The sequence below is a fragment of the Nematolebias whitei genome, chromosome 15, assembly GCF_014905685.2.
Source record: "Nematolebias whitei isolate Nwh7 chromosome 15, NemWhi1, whole genome shotgun sequence".
Lineage (NCBI taxonomy): Eukaryota > Metazoa > Chordata > Actinopteri > Cyprinodontiformes > Rivulidae > Nematolebias > Nematolebias whitei.
In genome coordinates this window covers 13,328,391-13,342,418 of record NC_056512.1, presented here as the reverse complement: position 1 = coordinate 13,342,418, position 14,028 = coordinate 13,328,391, and the positions used below count along the sequence as shown (strand labels likewise).

General features: G+C 41.2%; 1 protein-coding gene across 1 annotated transcript in view; it reads right to left on the bottom strand.

Moving 5' to 3' along the window:
• The window catches only part of engase (endo-beta-N-acetylglucosaminidase), a 52,248-nt gene that overhangs the window by 32,157 nt on the left and 6,063 nt on the right, over positions 1-14,028 (bottom strand). Inside the window, exons 5-6 of the mRNA XM_037689386.1 lie at positions 11,393-11,547; positions 1,890-2,038 (exon numbers count right to left, since the gene is read on the bottom strand). Coding sequence (XP_037545314.1) covers positions 1,890-2,038; positions 11,393-11,547 — 304 coding nt within the window. The remainder of the gene's footprint in view (positions 1-1,889; positions 2,039-11,392; positions 11,548-14,028) is intronic.

Sequence of the window (14,028 nt, the reverse complement as noted above, 5' to 3'; positions counted from 1 at the left end):
GATGGGTCAAACTGTATTTCTGGATGCAGATCAATGAAATGACAGTTCCTGACCATATGATCCTAAGGTCATTGATTTCACATCAGGTCAAGTTCACTACAATATATATGTATATAAATTAAAACTCTGATGAACCAGATTCTACAAAAACATCTAGATTTAAATTTTTATAGGTTTTCATCATCATTTGATGTATTTGCACTCATTGTGTCTATTTTTAATGTTAATTTGAAAAACCACACATTTTTTCAAATGTGTGGTTTTCTTTCTTGTTCACATTTATACATTTTATTTTTAGCTTTGCTTTAAAGTTCTTGTTTTGTGATTTGTATATTTGTGGGTTAAAATAAAGTTGAACTGAAGGTCGTCTCTTCTTTAAACATGTTTGAGGGAAATATTCCTGAGATCCAATAGTTTTGTGTCTTTTTATGATTTTCAGTTGAGTTAACAGGCATTAAAGTGAAAACAGGATTTCATGATGAAGCTGGCACCGTTTATTTTATTATTTTTTTAATCTTCAACGCTAATATATATATTCATATTATTTTTTTACACGATCCTCTCCTCCAGAGACAGGACGGTCAGGCTCATCTTCCCAGCTCCAGCTCAGCTGGTGACTGACAGAGGCCGTTCCAAGACCCCAGCCGTGCGCAATCATGAATGCCCGACACGCGCAGACAGGCGGACAGAGACGGGTCTGCGACGAACGGTGGAAGCGATTTTAAAAAACATTTTACATGTAAAAAAAAAAAAAAAATCATTTTTAAATCGCTTCAGCAATTTTTTAAAACATTTTTTGTATAAAAACAAAATATTATTATATTTAAAAATCGCTTCCACCGTCCGTCCCAGACTGTCCAGTCCGCCTGACTGCCGGGTGGGATTGGGATTCAGCCTTCATGATTACGTGCGGCCGGGGTCTCGCAACGGCCACCTGTGAGTCCCCATCTCCAGCTTTGCAGTGACCTGCGGAGCTCTGAGCACACAAGGCTGGTATCCGGAACCCGAGCCTCCGAGTCGGCACATCGAAGGATCTTCCGCGGTGACCAGCTGAACTTGGAGCCGGGGAGATGACGCCCTGCCCGGTCTGGCGCTCCAAGGCTCCGGGGGGAGGATCGGGTACACCAGCAGAGCTCCATCCAGCTTGCTCTGAATTATGTTGTCGGCCACCAAGCACAAAAAAATGCCAGCACATCAGCATTAGACCAAGATGTTGTCAGTATTGTTTTTAAAATCTTCAAAATAAGTCCAGCCGCTGCTCCAGTCTGAGAAATTGCAAATGGCGGATTATTGTTTTGAAAAGTTTCTGAATGATCCAGTGACTCCGCCCCCGACTCCGCCCCCGACCAATCAGTGACTGACAGTGTCCTGACGTCACGTTTTAGTACCTCTTCGTTCGGGTTAGAACCACCAAGCCAAGGGTACTGAAAATAGTAACAGGTGCTAAGTACCGGTACTAATGGAAAAGCCTCAGAACCGGACCAAGTAGGGTCCAGGCGGCCCGTACCGGTACTAATGGAAAAGGGACATTAGACTGCTATCCCCATGACCCGACCACAGATAAGCAGAAGAAAATGGATGGATGGGTAACTGTTGCACATGTCCAGCCATCACTGTGCGAGACGGGGGACACTCTGGACAGGTCTCCAGTCCATCACATGGCCATAGAGAAAGGGACAATTTAGAGTTACCAATCAGTCTAACATGAATGTTTTTGGTCTGTAGGAGAAAACTGGAGTACCCAGAAAAAACCCATGCCTGCACGGAGAGAACATGCAAACTCCACCCAGAAAGGCCCCCGGACTGGGATTTGAACCAGTACTAGTTGAAGGAAGAAATAAACAATATTAAATATGAATAGATGGGGAAAAAAACACATTTGATCCTACCTGTTGAACTGGTTAAGTTCATTCTGCCATTTGAGCTCTCCGCTCTCGATCACGCTGTCATACCACAGGACCAGGCTGCTGGACACTCGCTCGTGCATCTGGTCAGTCAGATAACGAAGGAACAAAGGCGTGTTCTTCACTGCAGCTTCCTGCAAACAGAGCAGCTCATGTGGTCTACACGTTTTTGATTTGATTAGTTACCAAGTTCAGATCAGCGATGCAGGCTACAAATGTGTTGTTAATCCACTAACCTAGCAAGCACAAAGTATAATGAAGGGTATACAACTTTTGATAACTTAGTGGCACAATACTAAGAGAACTCACAAATGTTCTCATTGAGCATACTGGTATATTCAGACTGTTTCAACTGAAATATAAGATCTTGGGCTGACAATAAAACAGAATCTTTATTGTCGTTGCACATCAGGCATACAATGAGTTTACAGTGCTTCTCCGACCTGTGCAAATAAATAAATTACCATGACATTTGTTCATGTGTTTGTGTTTCTGACTGTTACCAAAATGTCTAATGAACCGCAGAAAGTAACCATTAGATGTACATCTACATCCGATTAACTTCCATCCATCCATCCATTATCTTTTTACCCACTTCTTCCATTTTGGGTCAGGGGGTCGAACTAAAACCCATGTTCAGCAATCACTGTGTGAGGGGCGGGGTACACATGGGACAGGTCGCAAGTCCATCACAGGGACACATAGAGACAAACAACCATTCACTCTCTCACTCACACCTAGAGACAATTTAGAGTTACCAACCAGTGCATGTGCATGCATGTTTTTGGTCTGTGGGAGGAAACTGAAGTACCTGGAGAAAACCCACGCATGCACATCCGGCCCCCGGACTGGGATTTGAACCCGGGACCTGCTTGCTGAGAGGCAGCAGCTCTACCAGTTGCGCCACTGTGCTGCCCATCCGATTAACTTTTGAAGTCAATTTGATTCCAGATGGCCGCCACAGCCAACTTAACCCAAAAAGCACACAAAATGTCAATTTTATAGACACTGAATTAAATATTTGGTCTGGTAGTAGTTGAGACTAATTCTCAGCAAACAGCTGTTACCAAATATTCTAGAACTGCGCAGCTCGGGGTGGCTGCTTGTTGGTGTAGCTCTGTTACTTTCATTCTGAGATTTTGCTTTTGGAAACTTTAATTCCTCTTTTTCTGGATGTAAATCCCATTTTTTGGATGATTGTTTCCTCTGGTGTCAGATGCTGTGCAGCTGGAAGGATTTTACTGAAACTTTTTTGCTTTTGGACATTTGTTATGATGCATAACCATGACAACAAGGTGGTTTTACAACCAGGAGCTGCTGATTAACATCTCAAAGCTCAAATAATATCTCAGGTACAGCCCCAAATTTAATATGAGTTGAAAAGGAGGCGCCGTAAATGCATTCACCTCTCCCTGCCAGCTGTGCTCGAGTCCCTGACTGATGAAATCCTGGAATTGGCAAAAAATGTGGTTCGTGACAGCAGAAGAACAGGATCGTCCCCCAGCACCTGCAGCTGGCTATCTGCAGTGACAAGGAGCTCGGCAGGCTGCTGGGAGGAGTGACCATCACTATCGGAGAAGGTCTGCATGGCATTCGGGCGATCCTGCAGCACCGGGGAACCAAGAGGTCAGCTGAGTCTGGGTGGTAGGGGTTGAATGACTACATATTTTTTAAAGTAGACATTAACATGATAATAGTCGAGTCAAAGTCAACTAGTTGACGATGTCATAGGAACTCAAGATGTAGAAAAAAAAGTAATTTATTATTTACAAAAAAAGAACAAAGCATCGGGAGCATATATTTATGCTCCTACCATTCATCATGCTGCAAATAAGTAACAGGAAAACAAAAACTATTATTAAGCTGCAAAAGTTAGTTTTATTTTATTTAATCCACTAAATAAAATAAACCACTGCGGCGGTGGTGGATTCTCCACCGGCAGTGGTGCGCAGTGGTGGATTCTCCGGTGGAGCGCACCCCTGCTTTTATTTTTATTTTATTTAGTGGATTAAATAAAATAAAACTAAAAACATAAATTTTAAGTGAAATATTTCCACACTGTTGATGAATTTCTACCTGTTTGGGAAGACTTTGCCTGCTCCTCACCTTCCATCTGCTTGGAAGAATCAGTTTTGTAGCCAGAGGCCCAGCTGATCATGTGACATGTGACACAATCATAGACTGTGACTAGTCAACGTGAAATTTAAAAACTCGTAAGATGTCCTAGAATCGACTAGTCTATTCAACCCCTACTGGGTGGATGGATCGGATGGCATCTGCGGCCATTTTCTTTGGACCACTGTGGGAATGACCTTTACAAGAGATCCCTCCTGCCTGCAGCCATCAGTACCTATAACATCTCAATGAAATGAGGATAGCAACATTTAATTTCCTTTTGGGATTAATAAAGTATTTTGAATTGAATTGAAATGAATGTTTGCATACACTATAAAGACCCATAACTGACGGGCAGTTGTGGCTGAGCGGTTAGAGCGGTCGTCCTCCAAAGGGAGAGTTGGGGGTTCGATTCCACCACTATCCAGTCACATGTTCAAGTGTCCCTGGGCAAGACACGGAACCCCTCAATGCCTCTGATGCGTGACCCATCGGTGTATGAATGTGATCTAAAGCTCTGATTAATCTATAGATTCAGATTATCTGAACGCCACTGAGAGGAAGAAGCAACTACTATGAAAGCAGCATAAAAAAGACAGATTACAGTTTGTAAATGCGCAAAGGGAAGATGACTGTAGTTATTGGTGACAAGTCTTCTATGATGAAACTAAACGTGAATCGTTTGGCTATAATGACAATCGTTACATACGAAAATGGGACTCTTTGCAAGCCTGAAAACACAATCCTTACTGCGAAGTCTGGGTGTGGCAGCATTAGATTGTGGGAGTGTTTTAATGCAGGAGACTAATGCACCTCAGAATACAGATGGCATTACCAGGAAAGAACATAATGGAAAAATATTGATGCAACATCTCAATACATTAGCCAGGAATTTAAAGCTTGAGTACAAATGATTCTTTCCAATGGCCAATGAGTCCAAGCAAAGACAAATTATTTTAAAAAGTGGTTTAAGGACAACAGATGCAATGTTTTGAAACGGCCATCATAAAGCCTTATCTCAATCAATCCACCTTATTCCTAGGTCCCACGGTGCCTTGCATGAATTATGGGTATGACTTCTGGTGCGGACTGAAACCAACAATTGTTTATGTGGAACAGTATGAGCCAATCTTATTTACCTTAAAGCAGACATAGAGCCCAGCCAAAGCCTTAGGACTCATTGTTGGATGCATCACAAACAATGATGATAAGTCCAGCTACAGGCAGGAGGTGGAACACCTGGAGAGCTGGTGCAAAGAGAATAACCTTCACATCAATGTGAAGAAGACAAAAGAGATGATTGTGGACTTCAGAAAGAACAAACACACCTACACCCCACTGAAAATAAGAGGATCTGTGGTGGAAGTGGTCTCCAGCTACAAGTACTTGGGTGTGCATCTGAATGACAACCTCAGCTGGAGCAACAACACCACCAGCCTGATCAAGAAAGCTCATCAGAGACTCTACTTCTTCAGAAGGCTGAGACGAGCTGGTCTGAGAAGCTCAGTCCTCACCTCCTTCTACAGGTGTGCAGTGGAGAGCATCCTGTGCTCCAGCATCAACGTGTGGCATGGAGGCTGCACAGCTGCAGAAAGAAACGCTTTGCAGAGAGTGGTGAAGGCTGCACAGAAATCTGTTGGAATCAGCCTCCCCACCATCACAGACTTTTCTACCTCCAGATGCAGGAAGAGGGCCACCTGCATCATGAAGGACCCCACTCACCCAGCACACACAATTTTTGCTCCACTCCCCTCAGGAAGGAAGTTGACGAGCATTAAGTGCAGAACCACTAGACTGAGGAACAGCTTCTACCCTGAAACTGTTAGACTCATGAATCTCTAACCAGGAAAGTCACTGTGAAAAAAATCACATGTTGCTGCTGATCCGTTTTATGTTGTTGTGTTCATGCGTGCTCACTTGCTCACACAACTCATGTTCGTGCTGCTGTTCGGCGTGCTGTTTGTTTATGCTACTAGTGCTTAGTGTATATTTAGTGGATGTTTTTCTTAGTTCATATCTTAGATCTTACTACCGTTTTTCTTTTACATTTTATTGTTGGATCATATAAATGGGACCCTGTGAACATAATTTCGTTCCACCACATGTACCACATGAGATGTGAATGACAAATAAAGAACCTTGAATCCTTAAAGTCCTCCATCACTGAGCTTGGGTTAATTCCAGAGAAAATCGTAATACTGAAGACAAACAAAGACTATAATGTGGTGCCTCCATACACTTAAAATCCATCCATCTATCATTGGGTGGCTGTGGCTGAGTGGTTAGAGCAGTCATCCTCCATTGGGAGAGTTGGGAGTTTGATTCCACCAGCAGTCACATGTTGAAGTGTCCCTGGGCAAGACAATGAACCCCTCATAGCCTCCGATGTGTGTCCCATCAGTGCATGAATGTGATAAAGCTCTGATTAGTCTCATTAGAATGATTTGTTCAATTATCTTTGTAGAGATCTAGTAGAGTGCTGTATGAATGGTACATGAGGCACAGATTGTAGTGTAAAGCGCTTTGAGTATCTTGAAATAAGATAGAAAGGCGCTGTATAAGTACAGTCCATTTACCATTATCTTTTACCCGTTTCTTCCATTTTGGATCACGGGGGTCGCCGGTGCCCATGTCCAGCAATCACTGTGCGAGGAGCAGTTTACACCCTGGATGGGTCGCAAGTCCATCACAGGGACACAAAGAGACAAACGAGACAAGCAACCATTCACTCTCTCACTCACACCTAGGGACAATTTAGAGTTACCAATCAGCCTAACATGCATGTTTTTAGTCTGTGGGAGGAAACCGGAGTACCCGGAGAAATCCCACGCATGCACGGAGAGAACACGTAAACTCCACCTTGAAAGGCTCCCGGACCGGGATTTGAACCAGGGACCTGCTCGCTGAGAGGCAGCAGATCTACCAGTTGCGCCACCGTGCTGCCCACACTTAAAATCATACCTGATGTTCTCGTCACTGTTTTCAATCCTTCTGAGGATACGGCATCTCTTCTCCGGTGGTTTATTGTAGTCCAGACACAAAGTAGGAAGCAGGTTTTCCTCCATCGGCCGTTTGTCAACAAAGTGAAATGAGCACACATTCAGAGTTTTGGGTGGTCTCTTCAAGCTGAGATTTTTCAGCCACATTCTTCTTAATTCCTCATCTGTAGGTAGGCAATGGAAACTATACCATGTTTCACAGGAACACTTCTTTTTTTGTTTGTTCTGGGTCCGTGTTCAAACTCTGTTGTTGTAGCCACTGGTTTAATTTAGTTTGGTTGTTCGTGCAGCCACGAACACAACAGGTACCCGAAGTCCACAAAGCTATGTTAGTAAACTTTATGGTTGTTAAATAAATGTGAACAAAACAAAAACAGCATTTTATCTGCTAAACTGAATGCAAATTACTTTAAAATAAACTGCAGTCCGTGCTCCACTACCATGATTAACCAATGCTTACTGCTACTTCTGGTGTCTGACAGGAAGTTGTACCCATAATCATTAATACAGTAGAGCCCCCCAGGAATAAGGTGGATAAAAGATTTTGTGGGAAAGACATGCAAGCAAAATGGTTTACATACTTGACTCATTTCCACCTGTGCTGTCAGAAGGAATGGGACAAAATCTAAAAGTATTATGAGAAAGAAGCTTGTGAAAGGAAACCCATACTGTTTGATCCACATTATACAGTTTAAAGGCAATGCTACCAAATACTAAGAAAATATATGTAAACTTGTAACTTTGAAGAAAGTAAATAAAAATTCTCTCTCCCATGATATGGGCATTTAACAAATATAAATAATTTTGGGTATTGGGTAATTTCCGACCTAAAACAAGGAAGCTTTAGCGGGATTTCTTGTCAGATCTTTCCATCCATCTTTTCCACTTATTTGTGGTTGTCTCAGAGATCTCAGACAGTGAGAAACATTTTTGATACAGTGTTTGTAAATACTTAATTTAAGCTACACTACTGGAGTCAAAACAGTTCAAGATGGCTGCCACACCAAACCTATATTAGCTAACACAAATTGGCTATAGGTCTGTCACCTAAACAGATATTGAGCTGTGATTTTTTTATTCAACCTTTATTTAGACAAGTTAATTCCATTGAGCCTCGAGGACTTGTTTACAAGACTTGATGTGGTAGTAAATAAGTAAAAAAGAGGTGAGGTACTGACTTCCATTTTGATGTGTGAAACTGTTGACCACCATCATATGGAAATTGGTCACTGCAATCATTTGAGGAATTTGCTTCCTAGTTTTATATTGCTTAATAGTATCGTTTCCTCAAATGATTGGGGCGGCTCTTGGGGAGGACAGAAAAAAAAAAAAAAATTACCTCTGGTCTTCTTCACAGTGCAACTCCTACCCACTTGAATATCTTGCACCAAAAACATACATTCCATTTCCCAATTCCAGTCCAAAAAAATGTTCATCATAAAAACTACAAACATTGACTATTCTAATCCCTCAGCAATGGGGACATCAGCGTACCGCTTTTTAAATACCTCGGAACAACACTTGACAACAAGTTGACCTTTGAGCCTAACACTGACTATATTTACAAAAAAGCCAGACAGCGTCTCCACCTTCTATATAAGCCAAGGAGCTTTATGCTAGCAAATAAAATACCTTGCAATTGGTGTACAGGTCACTTGTTGAAAGTGTTGTTTCATTTAATATTGTCTCATGGTATGGGGACCTCCTAACCAGAGACAGGAACAAGTTGTCCCGGGTGGTCAAACTAAGTAGTCAAATCATTGGTCATCAACAAATGCACCTGTACAGTCAGGCTCTAGAAAAAAGGCAATAGAGGTTTACAATGACTCAACTCATCCACTGCAACCATTATTCAGGTTGGTACCATCTGGCAGAAGACTGGTGGTTCCTCTGGTAAAGAAAAATGGATACAAAAAGTTATTTGTTCCCTCTGATGTGTGTCCTTAATAGTGTCCTATTTAAACAGTCTCACATGACAAACCATTGTCTGCTAAGATGTTTTTAATGTATCATGTATTTTAAAATTGATTTTATTCAGTTAGAAAAGCTTTTTAAAGTTTTATGGCCTTTTTAATTTGTGTTGTTTTGTATGTATCAGTAGATGCCAAAGATAAATCTCCATCACATGAAATGTTACGGACAATAAAGTTATATTGATTGATTGTGGTATTCAGATTCATGCCACACCCATCCATGTCTTAACACCTCAGTATATCACCCCCCCCCCCCACCACCACCACACACACACACACACACACACACTGAATACAGGAAGAGCTCCTACAATAACACAGCTCCTAGAAAGAAAAATAATGTCTCTACTACAGGTGCTCCATTAAATAATATTTTAGTAGATCTCGTGACAGAGATTAGATTATAAAAAAGAAGTAGGTCTGAAGTATTACTTGAGTGAGAAGAGTGAGTGTGAAATAAAACATAAAAGATGATGAAGATTTGATGCAACCGACTGATGGTTGAACAGCATCCCCACATTATTCTGTCAGTGTTGTTCACTAGAACAATTCCTGCTTTAAGTCAAATTAATGATAAAGTTCATGCACAATGTTTAAGAAAGGAGTTGTGGGTAAACAGTTTCAGCCAAATATGACGGTCACTGTCTTTACCTGCAGCTAGCCGTTACCCTAACCCTGGACAGCTCAAAGCATGACTCACAACTGGACAGTGCCAACTGTGCAGATGAGGAAACTAAAAATGTTAAATTCCTAGTCAAGAAATTTTCAAGAAGCAGTGAGAGCTCTTGAGCAAGGTACTACTGGTAATCTCCCTCACATTTAATAAACTGTATAAATAGCAAGGGCATCACGGTGGCTCAGTTGGTAAATGGACTGTACTTATATAGCACCTTTATATCTTATCAAGATACTCAAAGCTCTTTACAATACAATCTGTGCCCTCATTTACCCATTCATACCCGGGGCCGATATGGGTAGAGGTAGGGCAGCCAACCTGGGACCTGAAAGTCCAAGCCTCGATCCCCAGCCATTCCAACATGTCGGGGTGTCTCTGAGCCCAATTGCTCCCTGGGCGCTTACATACCTGTCCACTGCTCCACCTGGGTGTATCCCAGGTGTGATGGGTTAAATGCAGAGAACTAATTTTGCCATTGTATGGAAACATACATTGATGACAACACATAGCACTTATTATATACTTATATATGGCACTCTACTATTTCTGTACAAAGCATAGTCAGAGCTTTATCACATTCATACATCGCTGGGACACACATCGGAGGCAATGTGGGGTTCAGTGTCTTGCCCAAGGATACTTCGGCATGTGACTGCTGGTGGAATTGAACCCCCAACTCTTGCAATGGACAACTGCTCTAACCACTCAGTTACAGCCGCCCCCAAGAGTAGAGCTGCTGCCTCACAGCAAGAAGGTCGCCCCAATTCAAATCCCAGCCGGGGGCCTTTCTGGGTGGAGTTTACATGTTCTCTCTGTACATGCGTGTGTTTTCTCCAGCTACTCCAGTTTCCTCCCACAGACCAAAAACATGCATGTTAGACTGATAGATAACTCTAAATTGTCTCTAGGTGTGAGTGAAAGAGTGAATTGTTGTTTGTCTCATTTGTCTCTATGTGTCCATGTGATGGACTTGTGACCCGTCCAGGGTGTACCTCGCCCCTCGCACAGTGATTGCTGGACATGGGCACCAGCGACCCCGTGACCCAAAACGGAATAAACGGGTAAAGATAATGGATGGAAGACATTTGGTCCAAGTCTTATAAAAAAATTTAAGACCCAGCATTTCTTAAAGGAATGCCTATCGGCTAAATAGTATTTTTGTGTTGTTTACTAAAGTTAAGCTGTGACAGCCATGCTGAATTGGCTATAATATACTTTCAGAAAATTTTATTTAAACAAATCCAGTGGTTCATGAGATATTCTACTAACAGAAAAATTAGATTAACTTCAATAGTTAAAGCAAAGTTTTAAAAAAACAGATCTCATAGGATCACACACAGACAATTAGCTAACCTCTAACTAAAATATTGAGCTTTGCTAACGCTAATCAAATAAAAAAAAATTAGTGGAAGCTAATGCTATTATAATTAAACATTATTAACACTAAAATATGAATATTTGTATGCCTCAGATTCAAACAAAGATACGTAAAATGTGTGAGAGTCACATCCCAGAGACTGTGTGCACTGCTAAGCATGCTGGGTAACCTTGTAGGAATTATATGTGCAATGTTTCTGACTGTTTACAATGTTTTTGACTGTTTACAGTGTTTTTGACTGTTTACAATGTTTCTGAGTATGGAAACCACTATCACCTGCAACAGCTATGGTAAGGAACGTTGTAGTGTTGGACTGTGGTGATGACAGATAGAAAACTTGAACTTACACTGAGGGTGTTCTCGATGTTAATGAGCCAGCCGTCAAAGCCATAGTATTGACTGATCTGGACTAGTTTATCAGCCACGGCCCGATAGGACTCCTCATCACTCAGAAAGCTCTCACACATTGCAGCTCCGTCACTCCACTCAGTGATAAAAGTTCCTGAAAAAGCAGACCAGTCAACAGTACAAGATTTCATATTTCAAAAGATTTGATTAAAAAAAGGCAGGACAGATTTGCAACTGAATTAGCTGTAGCATCAAATTTAAACTCCAAATCTCATCTACATGTTTTGATACAATCCCAGTAACAAAAAAGTTGGGACGATGTGTAAAATATACCATAAGTAAAAACTGAATATAACAATTGCAAATCCCATTTACACATTTTACCCCATTTGGGAGTGAAAAGGGGGATGCTGTAGGTGTGAAAACTTGAAAAATAAGTGAGGTACCGACATCCATTTTGGCATGTAGCTACACCTAGGCATAAGAAAGTTTCCTTCCGAAAACTGGGTTGCCATGTCAAAATCCAAGATGGCTGTTGCCATACAAATATGTAAACTGACATCATCATTTGAGGAAACTATGCTTTCTAGTTTTCATATATGCTTAAAAGTATAGTTTCCTCAATTGATTGGGGTGGCTCTTCAGTGGCTGAAGTTTAATCTGTGGTGGCCAAGGCCACCAATGGTCACCCCCATGGCGCTGGCATTGTGCCTGGTCGAGGATAAAATTGCTCACTCTACATGCCAGAATCTATAACGCTGCACTGCCTGGGACAGCAAAAACAAGAAAAAACTACTTTCTTAAACACAAGGTAAACTGAACTTGAATCTTGATTGAATATCACTATCGCTTGAATATATTGCATCAAAAACATGTTTACTTGCATTCCCTGTTCAATTCCAGTCCAGAAATTTTTGAAAAGCTCATTTTGCAAATTACAAACATTCACTATTCAAATCCCTCAGCGACATGGGATATCAGTATACCACTTGTTTTACAGTGGAACACAGTACACCAAGTAACCCAATGTTTAAACTAAGAAATTGTCCCACGTTTTGAGGTAAAAAAATAATTAGGTTGATGGCAGCAGCATATCTCAAAAAGCTGGGACAGGGCTGTTTTTCACTGTGAAGCATCTCCTCTTCTTTAAACAACAGTCTAATCATCCATGAAATGAGGAAACCAGTTGTTGGAGTTTTAGGATGGAAATATTGTCCTATTCTTGTCTGATCGAGGATTCTAGCTGGTCTACAGTCAGGGCTTTACTTTGCTGGACTGGAGCAGATGTTTCAAAACCAATATTATGCACTGATGGTGTCTTTCCAGATGTGCAAAATGCCCATGTTGTGCCAGAGGCATTAATGCACCCCACACCATCAAAAAGAGTTCAGAACTGTGCACTGACAACAGTCTGGTCTCTCTCCTTTCTAGTATAGAGCAGTGTTTTACAACCTTTGTTTTAAGACATGGCAGCACAACAACAATAAAAAAGTGACAAAATGCCACATCATAGACTAATACAGCACATATAATGACAACATAAAGTCTGAGTTTATTCAAGTATGAATCTGGGCCTGTTTCGAATAACACAAAGCTGATACCCTGTCAGGGAGTGAAGGTACACACCAAGCTCTTTCTCAACAGCTCTCAGTCTCTTGTTGTTTAAGTTTTTATAGTCATGATTGAAAAGTTCAGCTCACTTAAAACATGTTGTGGAAAATGAAAGCAATGTTGAAATAGCTCTGTTTATGAAAAGGGGAACTCTTTGGCAGCAGACAGTCAAACACTGTCCAAAAGTAGATCAGCAAAACAGCTATAAACCACTGCCTTGTCTCAGTTCAGTTAGTTCCTCCTGCTTCTAAAGTCACATATTTTCTAAAGACTTCTGCGGAGCTGTGAGAATTTAGTCCATCGTCCAGTTCACCATCACCACCATCAACTTCTTATTGTCCCACCTACTGCCACCAACCAGCAAGGGACAAAGTTTAAATTAGCCAACACTTTGCACGCACAGATGTTCAACAATGCAGAATCCTTTGCAGTGACTATTTTTTACCAATTAAGTGAAATTGGACAACTTTGCACTGCACACCTGACAACTCCCTGGAACAGTGGTTAAAAAACACTCGTATAGAGCACATGGCGTTTTTCATCAAGTTTCAATTTGTTTGATCACAGAACACGTTTTTAAAATGAGCATCAAAGACGGTGCAGTGTTCATGTTTGTTTTCTTCTTTGCCTGATAGAGCTTTGATCAGTGCTTGTAGCTGGCACAGTGAACTGTGTTTACAGACAACGATTTGTACGACAGTTTCTGAATCCATGCAGTCACGCCTATGACATAATCAAATCCATTTTTAATGCAGTGGCCCCTGAAACTCGAGGATCACAAGCATTCATCATGACTTTCAGCCTTGTCCTTTGTGCTCAGAGATTTCTCCAGACACTAAATATTATGAACAATATTATGTAGATGATGGGATTTTCAGTATTTTCCATTGAGGAACATTGTTCTAAAACTATGCTATTTTTAGTCAGTTTTTTGCAGACCCTCTTCCCATCTTTACTTTTGAGATTCAGCCTTTCTAAAAAAAATTTATAATAATTAAAAAAAAAACACACACATTATATATAT